Source organism: Piliocolobus tephrosceles, chromosome 16, assembly GCF_002776525.5.
Source record: "Piliocolobus tephrosceles isolate RC106 chromosome 16, ASM277652v3, whole genome shotgun sequence".
Classification (NCBI taxonomy): domain Eukaryota; kingdom Metazoa; phylum Chordata; class Mammalia; order Primates; family Cercopithecidae; genus Piliocolobus; species Piliocolobus tephrosceles.
In genome coordinates, this window is record NC_045449.1 from 68,892,683 (window position 1) to 68,918,940 (window position 26,258).

Below are 26,258 nucleotides of genomic sequence, written 5' to 3' on the forward strand. Positions count from 1 at the left end.
TGCTAACCAGATTAACACACATTTCCTTCGTAGCACTGTAACTCCCAGTGCAATGACAGCAATATGCCTCTATAACTACAGCTTCAGACTGTGCTCCTCGGCCTTACTCAGAATAGGCTATCAACACTGACTCGTTAGGATGTTCAAAGGGGTATATGTATGTGTGCGGGGCGGGGGAGGAGTCCTCGATACCGATTTCACCATGCTTCTGTGGTCACTGCAGGAAAAAGGTAGAGCTCTCTGTTCTCTATCGTCGCTCTCTTTGGAATATTATTCTCACTTCAAGCATTCTGCCTGAGCGAAGCCGTCACTTCTCCAACACATGGTCACAATTCTGAAGCTGCCTGGCGACTGAACGCAGTCGGCAGCACCCACCACTATCGGAGATTCAGCCCCAATCCGAAGCTTTTCCCTTAGTCAGGAATTGGGGCGCTAGGATCCTGGAGTCACCGCCGGGCGGCGACCCCACCACAATCTCCCCAAAGCGCCGATGCATGTCAGCCCTAAGATCGTGACTGTCACCTTCCCCCGAGCCTGCGGTGCCCGACGGGACCCCGAGTTCACGCCGCCGCGCGCCAGAGCAAGAAGACAAGCCGCAGCTAGGGAAGCGGGGGCCCGGCTGGGGCCCCGGCGCCCTGATAGGGAAGGGGCGTGATCGCATGCTGCTCGCGGCGAGGGCGAGCCCGGGCGTGGGCTGCTAAGAGGTGAAGCCGTAGATCCCGGGGAGGGGACGTGGGGGTAAAGAGAGGGGCAGCCCAGCGGCTCGAGGGCAGGCAGAACCGGCCGCGGCTACTCACTCAGCCAGGACTCCAGGCTCTCCCCTTCCGCCTCCGCCATATTGCAGCCGCCCGGGCCGGCCCCGCGGCCTCAAAACTCGCGAGAGTCTGCACGAGCTGAGACGGGGCGGGGCTTGCATGGGGGCCTGAGAGGAGTGAGTGCCGTCACCGAGGGCGGCGCCAGACTGCGACAGATATTGGGAGGGCAAGTGTTTCCTTTTGGCTCTTCCCTTTGGACCCCGGAGTGAGGAACTCTAACGTCCAGATCAGTGGAGACAAACGCAGATTTAGGACCCTAAGGAGTCTTTGTCACCCGTTTCGCGTCACTCGCTCAGGCGCGCCGAGGGCAGTCCTTGTGGGGTCCTCGTGGCCAGCCAAGATGGCTGCCCCCGCAGTGAAGGTTGCCCGAGGATGGTCGGGCCTGGCGTTGGGCGTGCGGCGCTCTGTCTTGCAGCTTCCAGGGTGAGAGGGCGGTGGGCAGCGGGGGGTGCCGCTTGGTTCTACACGAAGGGACCTGCGAGGAAGGAAGGGGGCCACAGGCAGGCCGCGTGGGGTCCTGGAGAGAGCATTGCCCTGGGGGCCGGAGTATCTGCATTCAAGCTTCTAAGTTAGCTGCGTGACCCTGGGCCAATCTGAAGGTTTAGTGACTACCTCTCGCCTAAGGGGTCTGGCTTATCTAGGGTCTAACGCGGAACTGAAAGTGCGGTTCAGCTAAAGAGCTCAGAGCTGGGATCGCCTGTGAATTGGGAGGGGTGTGTAGGCGCCAAGCCCATCCTTACCGTTAGCACTTGACCAGGAGGAGACTTTATCCACCTGCTTGAGGGATGTCCTCTTACTTCTTGGGACAAGTGCCTGAATTGTTGTGGCTCAGTTTTAGCTCGCGGTCTCCGCGCCGCTCTCCCTCGTCGGCACGTTGGCAGCCATGCCTATTGTTAAGTCAAACCTACTCGCTTGTGGAGTCAGCTTTTGCCTGTCTCCTCGTCTTCCCCCTCCTAGGCTAACTCAGGTGAGGTGGAGCCGCTATAGTCCTGAATTCAAGGATCCCTTGATTGACAAGGAATATTATCGCAAGCCTGTGGAGGAGCTAAATGAGGAGGAGAAGTATGATCGGGAGCTCAAGAAGACTCAGCTCATCAAAGCTGCTCCAGCAGGGAAAACAAGTTCTGTGTTTGAAGACCCAGTCATCAGGTTAGATGGAAACAAACATTTGTTACATGGACTGGGACTATCCCAGGGAGGGTCTCTGGTGAGGATTCCGTGATACAGCCTTGGAGAGCTAAACATGTTGCTTTTCTCTTTGAAGTAAATTCACCAACATGATGATGAAAGGAGGAAACAAAGTACTGGCCAGATCCCTCGTGACTCAGGTAAACAGCACCTCCCTCCTCAGTCATCTTTCTTTTGCCCCCCACCCCATAGCCTTGTACTTGGTACTTTCAGTGTAGCTTAAGAGGAAATGGATTCATATACCTATTATTAAGATTAATTTCCCTGCATATGTACGGGCTTTAATGAAGCCCTGTAGGAGTCAACAACTGCCATTCCTTGATGTTTCGGAAATAAACACAATTTTTTTTAAAAAGGGAAAAATAAAATAAAACAACTGCCATTCCCCACCTCATTCCCCCTCCACCGACGCCACAAATCTCAGTCCACTCTTTTTGTCCTAGTCTAGCAAAGGGGGAGGCACTTAAAAACTTTGTTTTGGATGTGCTGTGAGAGGAGCTGCATTGCCATAGGAGAACCAGGGGATGGGAGTAAAGGACAAGGTACTAGCTTGGCTGAGTAAACCCTTTAGGGAGCCTGGGGCAGCCTCTTCCACTGTATTCTTTTGCAGACTCTGGAAGCTGTGAAAAGGAAGCAGTTTGAGAAGTACCATTCCGCTTCTGCAGAGGAACAGGCAACCATCGAACGCAACCCCTACACCATCTTCCACCAAGCACTGAAAAACTGTGAGCCTATGATTGGGCTGGTACCCATCCTCAAGGGAGGCCGTTTCTACCAGGTGAATGAATGGCCAGGGCAAAAAAGCAGGACCCCTCACATGTGAAACAAGATAGGTGATACTTGGGAGTTGGGTCAAGATTGATAGCTTTCTAGTTTGTGCAGTGGGATTGCACCTGTAATCTCAGCACTTTGGGAGCCTAATGCAGGATAGCTTGAGCTCAGGAGTTAGAGACCAGCAGGGTGACATAGGGAGACCCCATCTCTACAAAAAAAAAAAAAAAAAAAATTAGCCAGCTGTGGTGGTGTGCACCTGTACTCCCAACTACTCAGGAGGCTGAGGTAGGAGGATCACTTGAGTCCAGGAGATCAAGGCTGCAGTGAGTTGTGATTGCGCCCCTGCATTCCAGCCTGGGCAAGAGAAAGCTTGTCTCAGGAAAAAAAAAAAAAAACACTGGGCATGGTGACTCATACCTATAATCCCAGCACTTTGGGAGGCCAAGGCCGGTGGATTACCTGAGGTTGGGAGTTGGAGACCAACATGGAGAAACCCTGTTTCTACTAAAAATACAAAATTAGCCAGGCATGGTGGCGCATGTCTGTAATCCCAGCTACTTGGGAGGCTGAAGCTAGAATCGCTTGAACCCAGGAAGTGGAGGTTGCGGTGAACCGAGATCATGCCATTGCACTGCAGCTGGCGACAGAGCAATACTCCGTCTCAAAAAAAAAAAGAAAAGATTGAGACTGTCATGGTCCACTCGTCTGAGTCCTATAGCAGAAAAATTATAGGCAGAAGATGGAAGAGAGCAAAAAGTACCTAAATAACATCTGGGAGCCCACCTCCCTTTACCTTCTTCTGTCAAGCATCCTGTGTGTCCTAACCTGTAAAATTCTCATGGTGAGGGACTGTTCATATCCTATCTTCGTATGCCAGTGTTTGCCATAGTGCTTGACCCATAACTGATGCTTCATCCGTGTTTGCTGAGCATTACTAGGTACCTCTTTCATAGCATTTAATTATATTGTCCTGAGTTTTCTTGTGTTCTTCTTTTTCAGTATCAACTCCATGGGGTAGGGACTTCTTCATTATTGCCTGCACTCTTGTGTCTGGCATGGTACTGACACATAGTGAAGGCCTAGCAAATTATTTTTGGACAGGGGGTCTTGTTTTTTTGTTTTTCTTTTAACTGTTCTTACAGGGTCTTTTTGTTTTTCTTTTAACTTTCTGTTTTTTTGTGTTTTTTTTTTTTTGAGATGGAGTTTCACTCTTGCCCAGACTGAAATGCAGTGGCGTAATCTCGGCTCTCGGCTCACTGCAGCCTCCACCTGCCAGGTTCAAGAGATTCTCCTGTCTCAGCCCCTGCACCCCACCCCCCACCGCCCACCCCAAGTAGCTAGGATTACAGGTGGCCGCCACCATGCCAAGCTAGTTTTTTTGTATTTTTAGTAGAGTATTTTTGTATTTTAGTAGAGGGTTTTGTTGTGTCTGAAGACTGAAGGGGTCTTGTTTTTAGCTACCTATGGTCTGAGGCAGATAAGTCACCCCAGCTAATGGGGCTTTTCCTATTTGGTTCCTGTAACAACTTGGTAGGACTACCATTTAGGAGGGAAAATGGCCAGTGCTTTGTTTTTCTTTTTTTTTTTTTTTTTGTTTTTGAGACAAAGTCTTGCTCTGTTGCCCAGGCTGGAGTGCAGTGGTGCAGTCTTGGCTCACTGCAACCTCTGTCTCCTGGGTTCAAGCAGTTCTACCTCAGCCTCCCAAGTAGCTGGGATTACAGGCGCCTGCCACCGCGCCCAGCTAACGTTTGCATTTTTAGTAGAGACGAGATTTCACCATGTTGGCCAGACTGGTCTCGAACTTCTGACCTCAGGTAATCCGCCTGCCTCGGCCTCCCAAAGTGCTGGAATTACAGGCGTGCACCACCACGCCTGGCCTTCTTTTTCTTTTTAATATATGGAGACAAGGTCTTGTTATATTGACCAGCCTGGTCTTGAACTCCTGGGCTCAAGCGATCCTCCTGCCTCGGCCGCTGAAAGTGCTGGGATTACAGGTGTGAGCCACTGTGCCTGGAGAGGCCAGTGCTTAATGAGTGTTTGCTGAATGAACGCATCTTATGTCTGCTGCACTGGGGTCACCTGAAGGTGAGGGAAGCTCAAAGAAGAAAAGACAGGCCCTTCTCCCCAGGCCTGACCAGGGCTGGTCCAGAGGGAATGTGTGGTTACTCCTTAGAATTCAGGGAGGCAGGAGGCCCCAAACCCTGGCAGACTCTTGGACCAACTTGCCTATGTGCTGTCTCCCCAGGTCCCTGTGCCCCTACCTGACAAGCGCCGCCGCTTCCTAGCCATGAAGTGGATGATCACTGAGTGCCGGGAGAACAAGCACCGGCGGACGCTGATGCCGGAGAAGCTGTCACACGAGCTGCTGGAGGCTTTCCATAACCAGGGCCCCGTGATCAAGAGGAAGCATAACATGCACAAGATGGCAGAGGCCAACCGTGCCCTGGCCCACTACCGCTGGTGGTAGAGTCTCCAGGAGCAGCCCAGGGCCCTCTGCCGCAGCAAACCGTGTGAGCCACTGCCAGGCTGAAAGCTCCCTGTGGGTTAGGGATGTGGTTCCTTTGTAAGGGCGGGCAGGCCTCATGAGAAAGAGGGAGCAGCATGTTAACTATCCGCGAATCCTTCTTTCTTTGAGGCTGGAACTTACTCTCTGCCCCCATTTCCTTATAAAGAGGGAGCACATTGACTTGGGAATTTCCTCCAGGAAACTCAGGGCCGTCTTCTCTTCCCTTAGCTTGGGGTGGACCTTTGGATATAAAAGGAAGCAGTTTTAGTATTAGAAAAGATTTATTAGAAAATTCTCATGCTGAACTGGTGTAGCATGTGGTGCAGCATTCATTGAAACTGGCTGGAGGAAATAGGCTTGCTTCCAGAGTTGTCCTTGTACAAAATGTATAAAAAGCAGTTTCTGGTGTGACTTGTGCTCTGCCTCCGCCCCTTGACATCCCAAAGCATCCCAATGGCTATGCTTACCCATTTTACAGATGGGTAAACTGAGGCACCAAGGTAGTAGCTGCACTAATGGTTACACACTGCAGTGGGTCTTAGGAGTTGTTCTTCTCTGCCTGGCCCTGGTGGGAAGGTGGTGGGGAAAGGGGCTCAGGGCAGGACCATGGCGTAAGTGGGAAACATCTCACCAGGAGATGGGAAAGTCTAGAAGGGAAGACGCTCAAAGTCTGGAAGGGAAAAGTCTTTGGGTGAGGCAGAGACTCCACTGCCAGTTTCAGAGATGTGTAGAAGAAAGGCCAGCGCTGGCGAGGAAGCCCTGATCTGGAGGCCTAGTCAGAGACTTCGCTGTAGTAATACTTGTGAGCAGCTGGCGTCGTCTTCCAGCCGGCCGCCCGGAACTCAATGATCTCCAGCAGCAGCAGCTGGGCCAGGGAGCTGAGGCCAGTTGGGAGCAGGAAGCCATCCCGGATCAGCACAAAGAGCTCATCCATACGCTGCCCATTCATTTTCTCCAGCTGCTCCCCGACCCGGTGCAGCTGCAGCACCAAACAGTCCACCTGCAGGGGACGGCGAGGGGGGGTGGGTAACATGAGTGAACTGGGGCAGGGCCAGCCTGTCACAGCATTTGCCAAGTGCCAGGTGCTGTGCCTTGCCTTTACACTCATTCCCTTGCTCCCTCCTCACCATCCAGTGGGTACTTCTTTACCATTGAAGCAGAGCTATCACTAATGATCTGAATTTGACTGGTTTTACAGCTCTGCAGTGTTAGCAGAGTTTTGCAGGAGCCAGCTGTGCTGTGCTGATGGTATCAGCACATTTACTCAAGCATTTTCAGTGGCTCCTATCAGACTTCCACATCTTACACAGAAAGAAATGAGTTCCGGGACTTCCTGAGGTCCCTCGTCTGGCCAGGCTCCACTCAAGCCTGTCTCCAAACCACTTCTTCATCCCACTCTCCTGCCTCCCTCACACTGCCTGACCCTGGTTTGGCTTTGGGGCCATCTGTACCCACAGCTAGCCATGGCTCGCACAGCTACCATCAGAGGTTGGCTTTCTGACTGAGAAGGAAGCTGCTGAGCCAGTAGGTTTTGGCTGCTGTCTGTATTGGATAAATTCCAGACCTGGCAGCTTGTCCTGTAATTCTGACAGGCCTTAAACACCCCCGCACTCCTGCCCCAGAAGTGACACAGTCCTCAAAGGCCTCTGTGAGCAGTGAGCTGACACTCGGCTCAGCCAGACTGTCCATCCCGCAGCCTTCTGTGCTTGTGCCGGGGCTGGGGCCACCCACCTCCTCCTCCTTGCTCAAACTGTCTGGCTGGGCCAGCCGGAAGAGGCAGTCATAGACAGGGTTCACCAGGGCCATCATGGGCATGTTGTTCACCTGTGAGGGAGAGGAAGGGTCAGAGCACCAGGCTTAGTGGCCAAGGGGAACAGTCCAACCTGGGCCTCAGGTGACAGGCCATGTCGCCTCCCAGGGTGGCTGCCGGGGCCTCACCCTCAGGTAGTCAAAGATGTTGCAGATAAAGGTGACATAGCAGACCCAGCCCTGCAGGGAGCGTGCTCGCAGCTGCTCCCGAGCCTGGTACTCCTGCTGCAGCCGGTTGAGGAGTCCACGCCGGAAGACACTCTGGCCTGCTTGTTTACTCTCTGCCTGTGAGCCAGGGAGAGGAAGGTGAAGGGTGGGGGGCGGTGCCCCTGCAACCCCACCCATCCTATGCCTCTCTATGCCTTTGAGCTAGACCCTGTGCATCTCTGTCCTGCAGGCCAGGCCTTCTGCCCACTCCTGAGGCACCTTCCTCAAAGCAGCTTCCTTTACTCTCCCAACCCCCAACCTGAATGATGGCGTAGCACATGCGTCCCGCTTCCTTGCTGAACACACAGTCCTGCAGAGAATGGTCCACAATGACATTGGCCACTTTCTCCAAGTCCACAGCACCCGGATCTAGGGGTAGAGATAGGAGGGGAGTCTAGAGCTGCTGCTTTATCACATTTGCCTCCACCTGCTTCTAAGAACTTGAGATACTTAGAGTAGAGCATTCTCATATGCTTGAAGTGAAAGAGATCAGAAATCATCCAGAGGACAGTGACTCCAGTGGTGCAATCAGCCCATGGTACTTACAAGAAATCATGGCCGAACTCGGTGGCTCACGCCTGTAATCCCAACACTTTGGGAGACCAAGGTGGGTGGATCACCTGGGGTCAGGAGTTTTGAGACCAGCCTGGCTAACAGTGAAACTCCATCTCTACTAAAAATACAAAAATTAGCTATGTGTGGCAGCTCGTGCATCATCTCATGTCATCCCAGCTACTTGGGAGGCTGGGGCAGGAGAATCGCTTGAACTCGGGAGGCGGAGATTGTAGTGAGCCGAGATCATGCCATTGCACTCCAGCCTGGGCGACAAAGCAACACTCCATCTCAAAAAAAAAAGAAAAGAAAAATAATACAAAGGGCCCGGTGTGGTGGCTCACGCCTGTAATCCCAGCACTTTGGGAGGCCGAGGCGGGTGGATCACCTGAGGTCAGGAGGTCGAGACCAGCCTGGCCAACATGGTGAAACCCTGTCTCTACAAAAATACAAAAAATTAGCTGGGCATGGTGGTGGGCACCTGTAACCCCAGCTACTTGGGAAGCTGAGGCAGGAAAAATCTTGAACCTGGGAGGTGGAGGTTGCCGTGAGCCAAGATTGTGCCATTGCACTCCAGCCTGGGCAACAAGAGAGAAACTGTCTCAAAAAAAAAGAGAAAAGAAACCATACAGAGGACAGTAACCATAACAAACAGCTTTAGCTGTCTGTCTGCTGGTTGCCCAGTCAGAGAAAGTGGGGAGGGTTATGTGGCTGGTAGGAACCAATCAAAGAAAGAATGTAGTTTCTCAGGAAACACATCTTTTCCTGGCACTAGATTGAGGAAGGAATACTAACCAGGACATGCCTCCAACAGCAGTTTCACAAGAAAAAGTGTTTTGTTGTTTTTTTTTTTTTTTTTTTTAAAACGGAGTCTCACTCTGTCACCCAGGCTGGAGTGCAGTGGCCGGATCTCGGCTCACTGGAAGTTCCGCCTCCCGGGTTCACGCCATTCTCCTGCCTCAGCCTCCCGAGTAGCTGGGACTACAGGCGCCCACCACCTCGCCCGGCTAGCTTTTTTTGTATTTTTTTTTAGTAGAGACGGGGTTTCACCATGTTAGCCAGGATGGTCTCGATCTCCTGACCTCGTGATCCGCCCGTCTCAGCCTCCCAGAGTGCTGGGATTACAGGCTGGAGCCACCGCGCCTGGCCAGAAATAGTGTTCTTATACTACACACAAGCAAACTCCAGACAAGAGAGGGCCACACAGGGCCTCCCAACAGGCTCGGCTTGGCACATGATGGCTGCTGCTAATTATTAGTTGAAGACAAACTTCTGTCCTGCGTGTTACAGCGGGAAGGCATCAGGCGAGGGCAATTACTATAGCTCCTCTGGCAAACGGAATATTCTCCATCTGTCTCAAAGCAGGCAGCTGTGCATTCAAGAGACGGGGCTATGGCAGCACAGAAACGAGCAATTCAAATGTAAGCGCTTCAAGGGCAGGAGCTGTGCTCTTTTTTTTATGATTAAACCTTTTTTTGTTGTTGTTGAGACAGGGTCTCGCTCTGTTAGCCAGGCTGGAATGCAGTGGCAGGATCATGGCTCATGGCACCCTCACCCCCCGAGGCTCAATCAATCCTCCCACCTCAGCATCTTAAGTAGCTGGGACCACAGGTGTGTGCCACCATGCCCAGCTAATTTTTCAATTTTTTTTTATTTTGTAGAGATGGGGTTTACACCATGTTTCCCAGACTGGTCTTGAACTCCTGGACTCAAGCAGTCTGCCCACCTTGGCTTTCCAAAGTGCTGGAACTACAGGCATGAGCCACTGCGCCTAGCCCTATGGTTAAACTTTAAAAAAGAGTCTTTACAGTCTGAGAGGTGACGGATTCATACTCCAAAATAATGGCCTCAATGTAGCTTGTCTTCCAGTTCAAGAATTACGTTGCCGACTCCTATCGCCAGAGAATGAGGGGAGGGGTGGAGGCATTCACCAGGCTCAGCCTCTGGTGCTGCCTACAGGGGCCCTTCTCTGTGGCTCCTGACCCCAGCTCAGGAAGGGGTCCCGTGCTCACCTTTGAGTGCTGTCTTCAGCAGCTGCTGGGTCTCTGCATCAAAGGACTGGATTTTATACTCCTCTCTACTGGGCTCCCCCATGACTAGCCAGCCCTGGTAGCTCTTGACTGGGCTAGGACTAAGGACAGCACCTGGGGAGGAGAAGAGGTGAAGGGAGCGGCCTCAGGTGTGGAGCGCAGGGCGGGTTCCGTCCTGCCAGCCCTGGGCCGGGCTGACGGCGCTGGGACAGGACTCCAGGGCGGTCCGTGGCGTGCAGTGGTTGGCTGACGGCCCACCCGTCTTGGCTTCTGGCGGGGACTGGGCATCAGCCAGGCACCTGCTGCTCAGTTTAGAAACCCCTCGCTTGTGGGATTACACAAGAGCGAGAAGCTGAAGCAGGAAAGCGCCCACCCTCCAGTCCCAGCGGGAGGCAGGAGTGGACTGGGGCAGGGTGTGTGCGGGCGGACGTTACGGTTGCTTAAATAAACCGGCCTGACGCTGCTGGCCCAGCAAGATGCCGGGTGAAGGCCAGGCTGGGAACTCCAAGCGGTGCGACTCTGTCCCCAACAGGGCTCCGAGGCCCTCTCCCCAACCCTCTCTTTCTGGCTTTTGCCTAGTCCTTCGGTCTAAACACCTGCCGCTGCATCCCCCGGATGGGGCCGGCCTGCGTAGGTAGGAACGCAGGCGCCCTGTCCGCCCCCCAGACCCGGGCCAGCTTCTCCCCGGGACAGACTGGTGGGACCGGCTCCCGAGTGGCTGTAACCCGGCCCTACCCACTCGAGACTCCTAATTCCTAAGCTCCATTCTGGAGCTTTCCTCTTACGGGGCGGTGGCAGGAGCCTCCCGCCGGAGGCTCCCCTCTGGCCATAGGAGGCACCTTTAGGGTCTCCAGCCCTCGACCGCTCCCCCCGTGCCCGGAACGCCCCTCCCGGCAGCACAGGGCGGACTGCGTAGCCCACGGCCCAGGATCCCGCGGGCGGGAGGGGCGGCGTGGAGGCCGGGACCCACCTGCCGGGCCGGCGGCGCGCGCGCGCGTTCCCGGGGCCGCTTGGCCGCTGGGAGCGCGCAACCAGCGTCCGGCGCTGCGGGGTCTGCCGTGAGCTCATCTCCTCGCGCAGCGCCGGGGAAGGGCCGGCTCGCCGGCGCCACCTGCCGGGCCCCCGGGGCACTGCCCTGGCCTCCAGGACGCCCCGGAAGCCACCACGCCCGCGTGGGATCCTGCTACGCTGCCACTCAGCCGCAGGCGGAACTCGCTCGGCTCGTCACCTCTTCACCCGGTGCGCCTCGGCCCTGTCCGGGCCCACGCCGGACCTGCCGGATCCTCGATCTTGCGCGGGGCCCCGCACCCGGCCCTCCCCGGAGCTCAGCTGCAGGGGGCGGGAGACGCCGCTGGGCTGCGCGGCGTGGGAGGAGCCTGCAGAGGGCGTGGTGGGGACCCGGTGGGAGGAGGAACAGCATCTGCCCTGGTCGCACCACTTTCCCCGTTCCCCCCACCCAGGTAAAGAAGGCAGGGTCTGCAGGACTGAGACCAGCCACAACCCTCTCCCGCTCCAAGGAGGACATGGTCGAGGCGAGTTTCAGGTAAGAGGGGCAGCCCTGAGAAAGGGGCCCCGTGGGCAACTCGCGGCCATCGGTTGTTGCGAGTGCCCTTGAAGTGGCGCGAACCGGTCCACCGCCCGGCGTCTGCCCTGAGTGACAGGAGGGCACCTAGAACGCGTGGAAGAACTGCCGCCGCTCCTGCCGCGGGACCGGGAGGAGCGTTGCCGGCGCTGCCCGCGTTTTCGCCTCCTTTTAAAAGAACCGCCAAAATGGTCACCGAAAACGGAGGATAAAGAGAACGCTCAGCTGCAGCAAAAGAAACCAGTGGGCAGGAGAGATGAAGAGAAGAAGCTTTAACGGAATTTCATAAAAAATACATTCAGGGCCGGGCGCGGTGGCTCAAGCCTGTAATCCCAGCACTTTGGGAGGCCGAGACGGGCAGATCACGAGGTCAGGAGATCGAGACCGTCTTGGCTAACACGGTGAAACCCCGTCCCTACTAAAAAATACAAAAAAACTAGCCAGGCGAGGTGGCGGGCGCTTGTAGTCCCAGCTACTCGGGAGGTGGAGGCAGGAGAATGGCGTAAACCCGGGAGACGGAGCTTGTAGTGAGCTGAGATCCGGCCACTGCACTCCAGCCTGGGCGACAGAGCGAGACTCCGTCTCAAAAAAAAAAAAAAAAAAAAAAAAAAAAAAAAAACATTCAGGCAGCTGCATCCTGGCGGCCCCTGCCGCAGCCTGGATCTTGGGAACCAGCAGCCCAGAGCCAGGAAGCCCCAGCATTCAGGGCCCAGACAGAACCCAAAATCCCACACCAGAGGCAGGGAAGGATGGTGCGAGGAGCAGCCCAGGACCCACACGCCAGGGCCAGCGCCGGCTCCCAGTGGGTGTCTCCTTCCCAGGCTGGAGAGGGAGGCAGAATGGAGGGCTTCCCAGGTCGGAGCAACCCTACAGGCCGGGCAGGTGGAGGGAAGGGTGCAGGTCACGTTCTGGAGACCTCCCCTCAGCCTGGAACTGGTTTCTCCTCTGCCTCTCCGCCTGTGGGTGTCCCTGTGCTCTGGTAACACCCCAGGCACCAGCTCTGCCCTCACCAGGGTGCCTGCCCACCCCTTCCTTCTGCCATCCCCATCAGCGGGGCTGCTTCAGAGCCACAGCCCTTCTGGGGCTACAGGGGAGGATGCACCCACAGCATGCTCTGCACTGAGGAGCAGGCAGTGGGCGCTGATGCCACCTGTCATCAGGTGCCGGCAGCTCCTCACCCAGCAAGGCCGACCCAGCCCCGGGTGAAAGAGGGGCGACTGAGGTAGATTGGGGAGAGGTGCACCTTCACCCATGCCTGCCCACAGCATGGCCCCTCCACTTCCTGCACGAGCGCTGGGAACTGCTTTTCATGGAGCCCCAGGGATATGACCAGCCCGGTGCTGGGAGAGGACGGCCTGGGTGGTGTGTGTCTGCAGACACGAAGATCTAGGCACGGGGCCCAGGAAGTGAATGGCTCAGCCTGGAGTTTCCCCCAGCACTAGAAGCAGAGCTGCCAAGGGCTGCAGCTATGGAGAACATGGGATGTGAGGAAGGCAGGAGTCCTTTCTGTCATACTTTGTGAGTAGGCAGATGTGCCAGGGGAGATGGAGTAAGATAAGGAATGTGCGTTTAGCTTTAATGTCTATTAAATAGGTTGGGAAAAACAGGCCGAGTGTGGGGACCTGACTCCTGCAAAGGGCCTAATGCAGCCCTCTGCACTCAAGCAGCAGCCCCATCCAGACCAGGAGCGCTCTGTTCTCCGGGCAGACAGGGCTGACAGGTGTAGGACGGCATCTCTTTCTTTTGGAGTGTGGGCTGGGGTCAGAGGAGAAACAGCAATTTCCTGCTCCTTCTCGCTGTGTCGTTGGTTCACCGTAGACCACGTCCTTCATTCCCTCTGATTGTCTCATGGGGAGAGCCCTGGACCTTCTGGTGGTGTCCCAGCCAGGTGGGTTCAAGGCTGCCACCCTGCTGGGGGCAGCTGGCCCGCAGGGAAGGGCCAGAGAGCACCTCTCAGTGGAGACTGAATCTTCCTTCCTTTGGGAGGCTGCCTCCAGGACAGACCTGGGGTCCTTCCTGCGCTCAGCGCTGGCTGGCTGTCCTGTTCATGCAGTGGAAGACATTACAGAAGAATTCATACCAGAAGAACATGAAGCCTGTGGAGAGGGCAGCCTTCAGCAAGCTGGGGGACAGGCCCTTGAAGAAGCCCAGGGCACCTTCCTTTTGCAGCACCTGCTTGGCACAGTGCCTGAGGCCCTTGTATCTGTGCACCTGGGGAGAGGAAAGGGATGAAAATATGGATGTCCACTCTGCTCCCATCAACACAGCCCCTGGCATATCACAGCTCTTAAGAAGTACTTGCTGGACAAAGGAATGAATGCAAAATAGCAAATATTTTTATTTTATTTTATTTTTTCGTTGAGGCAGAGTTTTTCTCTGTTGCCCAGGCTGGAATGCAGTGGCACAATCTTGGCTCATTGCAGCCTCCGCCTCCCAGGTTCAAGCGATTCTCCTGCCTCAGCCTCCTGAGTAGCTGGGATTACAGACACACACCACCAGACCCAGCTAATTTTTTGTATTTTCAGTAGAGATGCAGTTTCGCCATGTTGGCCAGGCTGGTCTTGAACTCCTGACCTCAGGTGATCCACCTGCTTCAGCCTCCCAATGTGCTGGGATTACAGTCGTGGGCAACCATGCCCAGCTCAAAATAGCAAATAAATTAATCTCATTCTTTGTACTGCAATTGGGTTAAGACTGAACAGCTGACAGGCCTAGAAATCAGCAGCTGGACAGAGCTCCTTCCTGCCCAGGAAGAACAGCTGCCTGTGGCTCCAAAGGATCCAGCAATGGCTCCGGAACGTCTTCCCAGAGGTGTCTCTGACCCTTCATCTCATCCCACCTGATCCCCCTTGGGCAGCAGATCTGAACCTGGCCCTCAGTAGCTCTCAGCCAGACCTCCCTGCCTCCAGCTCACCCTCTCCAGCTGACCTCATGCGCTGCTGCCAGAATTTCGTCCCCAGGCACAGCCCTCCTCAGGCCTGGCTTCCCTCCAAAAGCTGCAGTAACTCATAGTGACAACATCATGAGAAATCAAGTTCAAACCCCAAGATCTGCCATTCAAGGCACTGCACCATTTCGCCTGGATTTCCCTCCCTGATCTGAGCTCCACTGTCCTCCCGCGTGCCCTTCCCACCTCTGGCCAGACTGGATTACACTAGTCTTCGTTAGCAGCAAGGCCTCCCTCTGCCATCCTGGGCTCCCACCATCACTCCCTGTCCAGATTCAAACTGTCTCTTCATGCTGGGTGCAGTGCTGCGTGCCTGCAGTTCCAGCTACTTGGGAGGCTGAGAGGGGAGGATCGCTTGAGCCCAGGAGTTCGAGACCAGCCTAGGCAACAGAGTGATATCCCATTTAAAAAAAAAAGAAAGAAAAGAAAACAAACTCTCTCTTCAGGACAAGTTGGTAAGTGGAAAAGGGAGGTTACAAACCTTGTATACAGTGTATTCCCATTTTTGTTAAAATGTACACTGTATTTGTGAAAAGAAATAAAACTACACTGAACGTTTCTATGTGGTTATCTGTGGTAGTGAAATTACAAGGGATTTTGGTCTTTTTTTTTTTGAGACAGAGTCTCACTCTGTCGCTCAAGATGGAGTGCAGTGGTGTGATTATAGCTCACTGCAGCCTCGAACTCCTGGGCTCAAGCAATTCTCCTGCCTCAGACTGTCCAGTAGCTGGAACTACAGGCACACACCACCATGCCTGGCTAATTTTTTAATTTTTATTTTGTAGAGACGGGGTCTTGCTATATTGACCAGGCTGGTTTCAGACTCCTGGCCTCAAGTGATCTTCCCATTTTGGCCTCCCAAAGTGTTGGGATCACAGGTGTGATCAACTGCAGCTGGCTTGGTCTTTGTTTTTGTCTATCTAAATTCTCTAAAGTTTCCTACAAAGAAAATGCATTACAACTACAAACCCAACTCTTTCTCTTCCCCCAAGGAAAGAATGCTCTCTCCCTACCTTGCCCCCCATTCCATGCCATCCTTGTCCTCTGACATTGGCAGGTATATTTTTTCATGCCTCTACATCTCAGGTTCCAGGATACAGAGGGGAGAGCCCTAGAACTGCCCATCCTTACCCTACCCCCAACCCTACCCATTGATGGCCAAAAGAAAGGGAGTATGTAAAAATCTGAGCAACTGAGGAGTGACTACTAAGACTATAACATGACCTAGCATGGGGCTTCTCTGAATGGCCAACTCTCCTAGTGCACATAAAATACAACTTCGGGCCGGGCCCTGTGGCTCAAGCTTGTAATCCCAGCACTTTGGGAGGCTGAGGTGGGCGGATCACGAGGTCAGGAGATCAAGACCGTCCTGGCTAACATGGTGAAACCCCATCTCTACTAAAAAATACAAAAAACTAGCCGGGCGAGGTGGCGGGCACCTGTAGTCCCAGCTACTTGGGAGGCTGAGGCAGGAGAATGGCGTAAACCCAGGAGGCAGAGCTTGCAGTGAGCTGAGATCCGGCCACTGCACTCCAGCATGGGCGACAGAGCAAGACTCCGTCTCAAAAAAAAAAAATACAACTTCGGCCTGGGTGTGGCGGCTCATGCCTATAATCCCAGCACTTTGGGAGGTTGAGGCGGACGGATCAACTGAGGTCAGGAGTTCGGGACCACCTTGGCCAATGTGGTGAAACCCCATCTCACATGGTGAAACCCCGTCTCTACTAAAAATACAAAAATTAGGAGATGGTGGCAGGCGCCTGTAATCCCAGCTACTCAGAGGCTAAGGCAGGAGAATTGCTTGAACCAGGGAGGTGGAGGCGGCAGTGAGCCGAGATCACGCCACTGCACTCCAGCTTGGACAAAAGAGTGAGACTCCATCTCAAAAAAATATATATGGCTGGGCACAGTGGCTCATGCCTGTAATCCCAGCACTTTGGGAGGCCAAGGCAGGTGGATCACCTGAGGTCAGGAGTTCGAGACCAGGCTGGGTAACATGGTGAAACCCTATCTCTACTAAAAATACAAAAAATTAGCTGGGTGTGGTGGCATGCGCCTGTAATCCCAGCTACTTGGGAGGCTGAGGCAGGAGAATTGCTTGAACCCAGGAGGCGGAGGTTGCAGTGAGCCAAGATCGCACCACTGCACTCCAGGCTGGGCAAAAAGAGCAAAACTCCATTTCAAAACAAAAACCAAAAGCAAAAACAAAAAAATACATATATATAACTTAGTTGCTCAAATTCACCCTATTCCAGAACAGCTACAGCAAAACCCCTTTTCTGTGTTCTTTAATATCTGGGGACCTTCCCTATGTGAATGTATTCTACGTCCACGCTGTACTGGACATGTTTTGTTTTTTTTTGAGACGGAGTCTCGCTCTGTCACCCAGGCTGGAGTGCAGTGGTGTGATCGTGGCTCACTGTAACATCTGCCTCCCAGGTTCAAGCGATTCTCCTCTTTCACCCTCCCGAGTAGCTGGGACTACAGGTGCCCACCACCATGCCCAGCTAATTTTTATATTTTTAGTAGAAACGGGGTTTTACCATGTTGATCAGGCTGGTCTCGAATTCCTGACGTCAGGTGATCCACTAGCCTAGGCCTCCCAAAATGTTGGGATTACAGGTGTGAGCCACCACGCCCACACCTAGCCTCTGGTCATGTTTTTTTTTTTGAGATGGAGTCTTGCTCTGTTGCCCAGGCTGGAGTGCAGTGGCTGATCTCAGCTCACTGCAAGCTCCGCCTCCTGGGCTCACGCCATTCTCCTGCCTCAGCATCCTGAGTAGCTGGGACTACAGGTGCCTGCCACCTCGCCCATTTAATTTTTTTGTATTTTTTTTTTTTTATTTTTTATTTTTTAGTAGAGATGGACTTTCACCGTGTTAGCCAGGATGGTCTCACTCTCCTGACCTCTGATCTGCCCGCTTTGGCCTCCCAAAGTGCTGGGATTACAGGCGTGAGCCACAGCGCCTGGCCAGGACATGTTTTAAGAGCAGAAACTGGGCTAGATGCAGTGGCTCACACCTGTAATCCCAGCACACTGGCAGGTGGAGTCAGGAGTGTTCAAGACCAGCTGGGGAAACAGAGTGAGACCCTGCCTCTATTTTAAAGAAAAAAAAAGGCCGGGCACGGTGGCTCAAGCCTGTAATCCCAGCACTTTGGGAGGCCGAGACAGGCGGATCACGAGGTCAGGAGATCGAGACCATCCTGGCTAACACAGTGAAACCCCGTCTCTACTAAAAATACAAAAAACTAGCCGGGCGACGTGGCGGGCGCCTGTAGTCCCAGCTACTCGGGAGGCTGAGGCAGGAGAATGGCGTAAACCCGGGAGGCGGAGCTTGCAGTGAGCTGAGATCCGGCCACTGCACTCCAGCCTGGGCGGCAGAGCGAGACTCCGTCTCAAAAAAAAAAAAAAAATACAAAAATACAAAAATTTAGCCGGGCGAGGTGGCGGGCGCCTGTAGTCCCAGCTACTCCGGAGGCTGAGGCAGGAGAATGGCGGGAACCTGGGAGGCGGAGCTTGCAGTGAGCTGAGATCCGGCCACTGCACTCCAGCCTGGGCGACAGAGTGAGACTCCGTCTCAAAAAAAAAAAACACTACATGTCCTTGGCCCAGATCCTCACAGTGCTCAGGACCCAGGGCTCGCATGCAGCTTTCCCACATGCTTGGGGATCTCCAGGGATAGACTGGAGGTGAAGGGGCCATGGCCAGGGGTAATGTTGCCCAATGGGTAGCAGGTGACTACTGGTTCCCTCATGTGCCCAGTGATGGCAAGGGTCAGAGCTGTCTGCCCGGGAATGAATGCCTCACCTGGCCAAAGGCAGCTCTGGCGTGCTCGAACCCTCCAACCTGTAGCCGCTTCTTGAAGAGGTCCAGCGGATATGTCAGGGTCTTGCTGATGACACCAGCTCCACTGCCACAAAGCAGGTTTTGGAGGTTCTCTGAACCAGAGAAGTGGGATTTGGAGAACAGATGAGAGAAACGCAGTCTATGGGTGACAACTTAAAAGGCATCAGGGCTAATCCTCCACCACAAACCAAACCCCATAAGCGCACTTCTATCTGACTCCACTGGTCCTCCCAAGCCAAAGAGCCAGACATAGCCATTTCTGGCGGAGTGATCCGGGCTGGAAGGGCTGGAGGCCGTAGTCCCTCAGCTGGAGGCAACATGGGCCTCAGGCTCTGCAGCATGACTCAGTTCAGGGCTGGAGAGGGACCAGGATGCCCCACCCCTCTCCAGCCTCCCCCTGCCCACACCTCCCGCTCCCCCTGCCTGGAAAAAGCAACGAAAGAACCTCAACCAAAAAACAAGCAATTTGCAATTTGGACTTCTGACAAAAATGAAAACCATGACCAATCACGGGAAGTAAATGTCAGTAATGCCAGTGATGGGTGTGGCATGAGCTGGGAGGAATCAAGTTCTCTCCAAGCAGCTGCAGTTGCTTTGTTTGCCACATTACAGAGCCGGGTACAGAGACCCACAGTCTTGATTTGGACAGAACTTTAGCTCCCTTGTGATTTGGAAGAGGGCATTCTGGCGGCTGGGGTGGGAGGGTTCCCTCTCGTGTGAGGGCTGCCTCACCATTTTTCTTTCCTTCGGCTGGCATGGCCCACTTGTACAGGTGCTTCAAGGAGCTGTAGCAGGAGAACTGCAGCCCGGCGTAGGGGAAGATGGCGATCAAGGTGGGGGCCAAGCCTTTGTAGAAAACCTGGGGGCCCTCGCTCCTATACATGGTCCCCACAGCGTGGCGCAGCGTATCATAGACCTGGACACACACACGCACTTTGAATGATCTCAGTGAGGTGATTTTAGCCCTGGAACAGCCCATCATAGCTCTGTCCCCTCGCCTAAAAACCCAGTTACCAGGAGCGAAACTCCTCCTGCCAGGAAGACAGTCAAGGAAAACGCTGGGCAGAGATTCAAAAAGTGGCATTTTCCAGAAACTCCCCCTTCTACACATGTATACCACTGTTATATCCACAGGTGTGCACAAAGGTATGTATCCAAGAGTCGCTGCAGTGTTCTGGGGAAGAGCTAAAGATGCGATGTCCATCTGTGGGTGATGGTTACATGAATTACAGGACACCAGCTCACAAGAACATAGTGCAGCTGTTAAAACAGGAAGGTGCGCTGGGTGTGGTGGCTCACGCCTATAATACCAACACTTTGGGGAGGCAGAGGCAGGCAGATCACTAGAGGCCAGGAGTTTGAGACCAGCCTGGCCAACATAGTGAAAGCCCATCTCTACTAAAAATGCAAACATTAGCCAGGTGTGGTGGCTCATGCCTGTAATCCCAGCCTCTTGGGAGGCTGAGGCACAAGAATTGCTTAAACCTGTGAGGCAGAGGTTGCCGTGTGCTGAGATTGTACCATGGCACTCCAACCTGGGTGAAAGGCGGAGACTCTATCTCAAAAACAAAAATAAATAAATAAATAAATAACAAAAATAAAGTAGAGAGGAGGTCTTGCTATGTTGCCTAAACTGGTCTCAAACTCCTGACCTCAAGTGATCCTTCCTCTGTGGCCTCCCAAAGTGCTGGGATTACAGGCATGGGCCACTGCACCTGGCCAAGCATGTTACTTAGAATTATGGAAGAAAATAATCAAAGAAACAACTGTAAGTATTAAAAGTAGTCACCTCTGAGGATTGGAATCAGGGAGCAGCTGGTATTTTTTAAAATTATAATTCATGAAGAATTGTCTTTGTAACCTTGATACACCTTATATGTTGTAAAATTTTTTATCACGCAAGGTCAGGTTCACAATATGGTTGTGACTAGTCTAAAGCAGGTGGAGGGTCTTGTAGGTTTTAACCAGGTCTCTTCCCCTCCCTTTCATGACCAGATATTCTCTGATCATTCTAGAATCTAAAATCCAACATGTCCATAGTTTAAGCTAGAGGTAATATGCTATTATCTTTTTTTTTTTTTGAGACGGAGTCTTGCTATGTTGCCTAGGCTGGAGTGTAGTGGCACAATCTTGCCTCACTGCAGCCCCCACCTCCCAGGTTCAAGCGATTGTCATGCCTCAGTCCCCCTCCCCCAGTAGCTGTGATTATAGGCACCTGACACCACGCCCAACTAATTTTTGTATTTTTAGTAGAGACGGGGGTTTCATCATGTTGGCCAGGCTGGTTTCGAACTCTTGATCTTAGGTGATCTGCCTGCCTCAGCCTCCCAAAGTGTTGGGATTACAGACGTGAGCCACTGCACCTGGCCTAAAAAAAATTATTTATTTATTTGTTATTATTATTTTTTTGAGATGGAGTTTCGCTCTGTCACCTAGGCTAGAGTGCAGTGGCACGATCTCAGCTCACAGCAAGCTCTACCTCCCAGGTTCACACCATTCTCCTGCCTCAGCCTCCCGAGTAGCTGGGACTACAGGCGCCCGCCACTATGCCTGGCTAGTTTTTTGTATTTTTAGTAGACGGGGTTTCACCGTGTTAGCCAGGATGGTCTCCATCTCCTGACCTCGTGATCTGCCCGCCTCAGCCTCCCAAAGTGCTGGGATTACAGGCATGAGCCACCACACCCTGGCCAAAAAAAAAATTTTTTTTTTAAATTTTTAAATAATAAAGAGATGGGGTCTCGCTACGTCATTCAGGCTATAGTGCAGTGGCCATTCACAGGCATAGTCATGGCACACTGCAGCCTTGAACTCATGGGCTCCAGCAATCCTCCTGCCTCAGCCTCCCAAATAGCTAAGACGATAGCTATTAGCTCATTCTCTTTCTTAATATTTTCTTCACTTTGGCCAGGCGCAGTGGCTCAAGCCTGTAATCCCAGCACTTTGGGAGGCCAAGACGGGTGGATCACAAGGTCAGGAGATCAAGACCATCCTGGTTAACACGGTGAAACCCCGTCTCTACTAAAAAATACAAAAAAAAACTAGCCAGGCGAGGTGGTGGGCACCTTTAGTCCCAGCTACTCGGGAGGCTGAGGCAGGAGAATGGCGTAAACCCAGGAGGCGGAGCTTGCAGTGAGCTGAGATCCAGCCACTGCACTCCAGCCTGGGCGACAGAGCGTGACTCCGTCTCAAAAAAAAAAAATTTTTTTCTTCACTTCTTCCTCCTCACAGACTTTTACTGAAGGTTGGAAAGAAACACAGGAGGATTATGGCAGAGCCAGAACAGGAAAGCTGGACTGACAGGAGCCATCTCTGCCTCAGCTCTGCGGCTACCATGCTGCGGAGGTTGGTCTGTGCTCTATCTGTAAACACCTTCCCCTCCATTTCTGCTTTCAGTTCCTAGGGTCCCTCATCCCATTTCCCTGCAAGGACTGTCATCCCAAACCTCCAGTTTTCTTTCTTTCTTTTTTTTTTTTTTTTTTTTTTGAGACGGAGTCTCGCTCTGCCGCCCAGGCTGGAGTGCAGTGGCGTGATCTCGGCTCACTGCAAGCTCCGCCTCCCGGGTTTACGCCATTCTCCTGCCTCAGCCTCCCGAGTAGCTGGGACTACAGGCGGCCGCCATCTCGCCCGGCTAGTTTTTTTTTTTTGTATTTTTTTAGTAGAGACGGGGTTTCACCGTGTAGACCAGGATGGGTCTCGATCTCCTGACCTCGTGATCCACCCGTCTCAGCCTCCCAAAGTGCTGGGATTATAGGCTTGAGCCACCGCGCCCGGCCCATACCTCCAGTTTTCTTTTTTTTTTTTTTGAGACAGAGTCTCGCTCTGTCGCCCAGGCTGGAGTGCAGTGGCCGGATCTCAGCTCACTGCAAGCTCCGCCTCCCAGGTTCACGCCATTCTCCTGCCTCAGCCTCCCGAGCAGCTGGGACTACAGGCGCCCGCCACCTCGCCCGGCTAGTTTTTTGTATTTTTTAGTACAGACGGGGTTTCACCATATTCGCCAGGATGGTCTCGATCTCCTGACCTCGTGATCCGCCCGTCTTGGCCTCCCAAAGTGCTGGGATTACAGGGTTGAGCCACCGCGCCCGGCCTTCCAGTTTTCTACTGAGTTATCATACAGAGCAATTGGCTTCTTATGCCCCAAGTGTTTTCTTTTTTTCTTTTACATGGAGTTTTGCTCTGTCACCCAGGCTAGAGTGCAGTGGTACAATCTCAGCTCACCACACCTCCACCTCCTGGGTTCAAGCAATTCTCCTGCCTCAGCCTCCTGAGTAGCTGGGATTACAGGCGTGTTACCACGCTCAGCTAATTCTTGTATTTTTAGTAGAGACGGGGTTTCCCCATGTTGGCCAGGCTGGTCTCAAACTCCTGACCTCAAGTGATCCACCCGCCTCGGCCTCCCAAAGTTCTGGGATTACAGGTGTGAACCACTGCGCCTGGCCTACAATTGTTTCTTCTTTTTTTTGGCAGGTGAGTTGTGACATACTCCTTAGTGGATTTCAACTTCCATGGCCGCCATCCTGCCCCAATCCTTTTCCTTCGGATTGTTCCCAGGGGACTTTGCCCTTCTCAACCAAAAAAAGTCATGAGGCTGTCTCCTAAACAAAAGGGCCTCCCCACCCAGGACCTGCACCCCAACCAATACAAAGAACTGGCAGAATTGAATCCATAATTATTCTGCATTGGTCCAGATCAAATTCTTTTTTTTTTTTTGAGACAGGATATCTCACTTTGTTGCCGGGGCTGGAGTGCAATGGTGCAATCATGGCTCAGTCCCCAGCTCAAGCAATCCTTCCAACTCAGTCTCCCAAGCAGCTGGGACTATAGGTGCACACCACCATGCCTGGCTAATTTTTTTGTATTTTGTAGAGAGCCATGTTGCCCAGATCAAACTCTTAAACAAAGTATCCTTCCTTTCCACTAACAGTATCCTAAAGCAGAGTTGAGACAGTGGAAAAAGTATTGTTTCTCAGCCAGGTGTGGCAGCTCAGCCCTATAACTGCAGCACTTTGGGAGGCCAAGGCAGGAGGATTGCTTGAGCCTAGGAGTTCGAGAACAGCCTGGGCAACATGGTGAAACCCCATCTCTACAAAAAATACAAAAATTAGCCAGGTGTGGCACTGAGCACCTATGGTCCCAGCTACTCGGGAGGCTGAGGTGGAAGGATTGATTGCTTGACCCCAGGAGGTGGAGGCTGCAGTGAGCTGTAATTATACCCCTATACTTCAGCCTGGATGACAGAGTGAGACTCTGTCCTAAAAATAAAGAAAAAAAGACCAGGCGTGGTGACTCATGCCTGTAATGCCAGCATTTTGGGAGGTTTAGGCGGGCAGATCACTTGAGGCCAGAAGTTCCAGACCAGCCTGGCCAACATGGCAAAAACCTGTCTCTACTAAAAATATAAAAATTAGGCCGGGTGCGGTGGCTCAAACCTGTAATCCCAGCACTTTGGGAGGCCGAGACGGGCAGATCACGAGGTCAGGAGATTGAGACCATCCTGGCTAACATGGTGAAACCCCGTCTCTACTAAAAAAAATACAGCCGGGCGCGGTGGCTCACGCCTGTAATCCCAGCACTTTGGGAGGCTGAGGCGGGCGGATCACAAGGTCAGGAGATCGAGACCACGGTGAAACCCCGTCTCTACTAAAAATACAAAAAAAAGCCGGGCGCCGTAGCAGGGGCCTGTAGTCCCAGCTACTCGGGAGGCTGAGGCAGGAGAATGGCGGGAACCCGGGAGGCGGAGCTTGCAATGAGCCGAGATAGGGCCACTGCACTCCAGCCTGGTGGACAGAGCGAGACTCCATCTCAAAAAAAAAAATAAAAATAAAAATAAAAAAAATACAAAAAACTAGCCGGGCAAGGTGGCGGGCGCCTGTAGTCCCAGCTGCTCGGGAGGCTGAGGCAGAAGAATGGTGTAAACCCAGGAGGCGGAGCTTGCAGTGAGCTGAGATCCAGCTACTGTGCTCCAGCCTGGGCCGCAACAGAGCGAGACTCCATCTCAAAAAAATAAATAAATAAATAAAATAAAAATTAGCCAGGCATGGCCAGGCACGGTGGCTCACGCCTGTAATCTCAGCACTTTGGGAGGCAGAGGCGGGTGGATCACAAGGTCAGGAGTTCAAGACCAGCCTGGTCAACAAGGCAAAACCCCGTTTCTACTAAAAATACAAAAATTAGCCGGGCGCAGTGGCAGGCACCTATAATCCCAGCTACTCGGGAGGCTGAGGCAGGAGAATCACATGAAACCGGGGGGCAGAGGTTGCAGTGAGTCGAGATCATGCCACTAAGACTTTGACTCAAAAAAAAAAAAAAATTAGCCGGGCAGGGTGGCAGACCTATAGTCCCAGCGGCTTGCAAGCCTGAGGCCTGAGAATTGCTTGAATCTGGGAGGCGGTCGCAGTGAGTTGAGATTGTGCCATTGCACTCCAGCCTGGGTGACAGAGCGAGACTCCATCTCAGAAACAAACAAATAAACGAAAACAACCAGGAGTTCAAGACCAGCCTGAGCCTGACCAACTGAGCAACATAATGAGACCCTGTCCCTACAAAAAATAAAAAAATTAAAAATTAGTCAGGTGTGGTGGCACACACCTGTAGTCTTAGCTACTTGAGGGTTGAGGCAGGAAGACTGCTGGAGCCCAGGAGTTCGAAGCTGCAGCAAGCTATTGCAGCCATTGTACTCCAGCCTGGGTGAAAGATCAAGACCCTGTCTCAAAAAATATATACAAATAATAACAATAAAATTATTCTTTCTTGGTTGAGAACACACAGACACATACACATATGATGCTATTCTTAAATATGTCTAGGAAACAGTAGGGAGGTCTATGTCAGGATTTAATCCCTTGTTTTCACTCAGTAAATTCTTCCTTGAGTCTGTCCCATTTCCACTACCCCATTCTTTGTGGAAACCAAAGACACTTGAAATTGGCCGGGTGCGGTGGCTCACGCCTGGAATCCTAGCATTTTGGGAGACCAAGGCCGGGGATCACCTGAGGTCAAAAGTTCGAGACCAGCCTGGCCAACATGTGAAACCCTGTCTCTATAAAAAATATAAAAACTAGCCAGACATGGTGGCACGTGCCTATAATCCCAGCTACTCAGTAGGCTAAGACAGGAGAATCGCTTGAAGCCGGGGAGGCAGAGGTTATGGTGAGCTGAGATCATGCCACTGCACTCCAGCCTGCGCAACAAAGTGAGACTGTCTCAAAAAACCAACCAAACAAACAAAGAGAAAAACAAAGACGCTCTCATAATAATCCAGCAATAAGTTCTCGAGTCCCACTTTCCCAGATGCAGTCCTTGATCCAGCCCACTGCTGAGTATTTATTTGTTCTGTTTCATACTGGTAGGTTCTGTCTCTCAGGGAGGCTGTGAGCTCCTTTGAGGGAGGGACATAGAGCACCCTGCACCATGCTGCCCACAGTCATGGGTTTTACAAACTGACTGCCAGACAAACTGAAAACCCGAACCTCTCCCAGCTTTGCTTTCTGCAAGGACAAGAACTCAACCTCTGCCGAGTGCAGTGGCTCATGCCTGTAATCCCAGCATTTTGGGAGGCTGAGGCTGGCAGATGGCTTGAGCTCAAGAGTTCGAGACCAGGCCGGGCGCAGTGGCTCACGCCTGTAATCCCAGCACTTTGAGAGGCCGAGGCGGGCGGATCACGAGGTCAGGAGATCGAGACCATCTTGGCAAACACGGTGAAACCCCGTCTCTACTAAAAAATACAGAAAATTAGCCGGGTGTGGTGGCGGGCGCCTGTCATCGCAGCTTCTTGGGAGGCTGAGGCAGGAGAATAGTGTGAACCCGGGAGGTGGAGCTTGCAGTGAGCCGAGATCCGGCCACTGCACTCCAGCCTGGGAGACAGAGCGAGACTCCGTCTCAAAAAAAAAAAAAAAAAAAAGAGTTCGAGACCAGCCTGGGCAACATGACAGAACCCCGTCTCTAAAAAAATACAAAGGGACCGCGTGGGCTCGCCTCCCTGGGACTAGGTTTCCGTGGCCGCTG

The 26,258-nt window shown here is 52.9% G+C and overlaps 4 protein-coding genes across 10 annotated transcripts in view; 1 reads left to right on the plus strand and 3 right to left on the minus strand.

The window, feature by feature from the left end:
- GGA3 (golgi associated, gamma adaptin ear containing, ARF binding protein 3) overlaps positions 1–1,054 on the minus strand; it is a 19,728-nt gene extending 18,674 nt beyond the window's left edge. For both annotated transcript variants that reach the window (XR_002731559.2, XM_023211831.2), the window contains exon 1: positions 798–1,054. Coding sequence is in view for 1 of the 2 variants with exons in the window: in XM_023211831.2 (XP_023067599.1) it covers positions 798–837 (40 nt within the window). In the remaining variant the exon portion in view is untranslated. The remainder of the gene's footprint in view (positions 1–797) is intronic.
- MRPS7 (mitochondrial ribosomal protein S7) lies at positions 928–5,694 on the plus strand. The gene is made up of 5 exons (XM_023211834.1): positions 928–1,238; positions 1,773–1,964; positions 2,080–2,143; positions 2,614–2,781; positions 5,023–5,694. The coding sequence occupies exons 1-5, from the start codon at positions 1,156–1,158 to the stop codon at positions 5,242–5,244; spliced, it is 729 nt and encodes a 242-aa protein (XP_023067602.1). The 5' UTR covers positions 928–1,155; the 3' UTR covers positions 5,245–5,694.
- MIF4GD (MIF4G domain containing) lies at positions 5,546–11,015 on the minus strand. Of its 4 annotated transcripts, none has more exons than XM_023211835.2 (6): positions 10,852–11,015; positions 9,864–9,995; positions 7,559–7,668; positions 7,222–7,377; positions 7,015–7,107; positions 5,546–6,283 (listed from the first exon to the last, which is right to left on the minus strand). In XM_023211835.2, exons 2-6 carry the CDS (start codon positions 9,943–9,945, stop codon positions 6,056–6,058), a joined length of 669 nt encoding a protein of 222 aa, XP_023067603.1. In that variant the 5' UTR covers positions 9,946–9,995; positions 10,852–11,015; the 3' UTR covers positions 5,546–6,055. The 4 variants fall into 4 exon arrangements, with proteins under 4 accessions (XP_023067603.1, XP_023067605.1, XP_023067604.1 ...); XM_023211837.1 differs by lacking the exon at positions 10,852–11,015 and adding an exon at positions 10,721–10,846; XM_023211836.1 differs by lacking the exon at positions 10,852–11,015 and adding an exon at positions 10,667–10,832.
- Positions 11,016–13,013: 1,998 nt separating this feature from the next.
- Positions 13,014–26,258, minus strand: part of SLC25A19 (solute carrier family 25 member 19) — a 25,731-nt gene continuing 12,486 nt past the window's right edge. For all 3 annotated transcript variants that reach the window (XM_023211830.2, XM_023211828.2, XM_023211829.2), the window contains 3 exons: positions 18,990–19,173; positions 18,219–18,349; positions 13,014–13,674 (listed from right to left, as the gene is read on the minus strand). In XM_023211830.2, the coding sequence (XP_023067598.1) occupies positions 13,486–13,674; positions 18,219–18,349; positions 18,990–19,173 (504 nt within the window). In that variant the 3' untranslated portion in view covers positions 13,014–13,485. The remainder of the gene's footprint in view (positions 13,675–18,218; positions 18,350–18,989; positions 19,174–26,258) is intronic.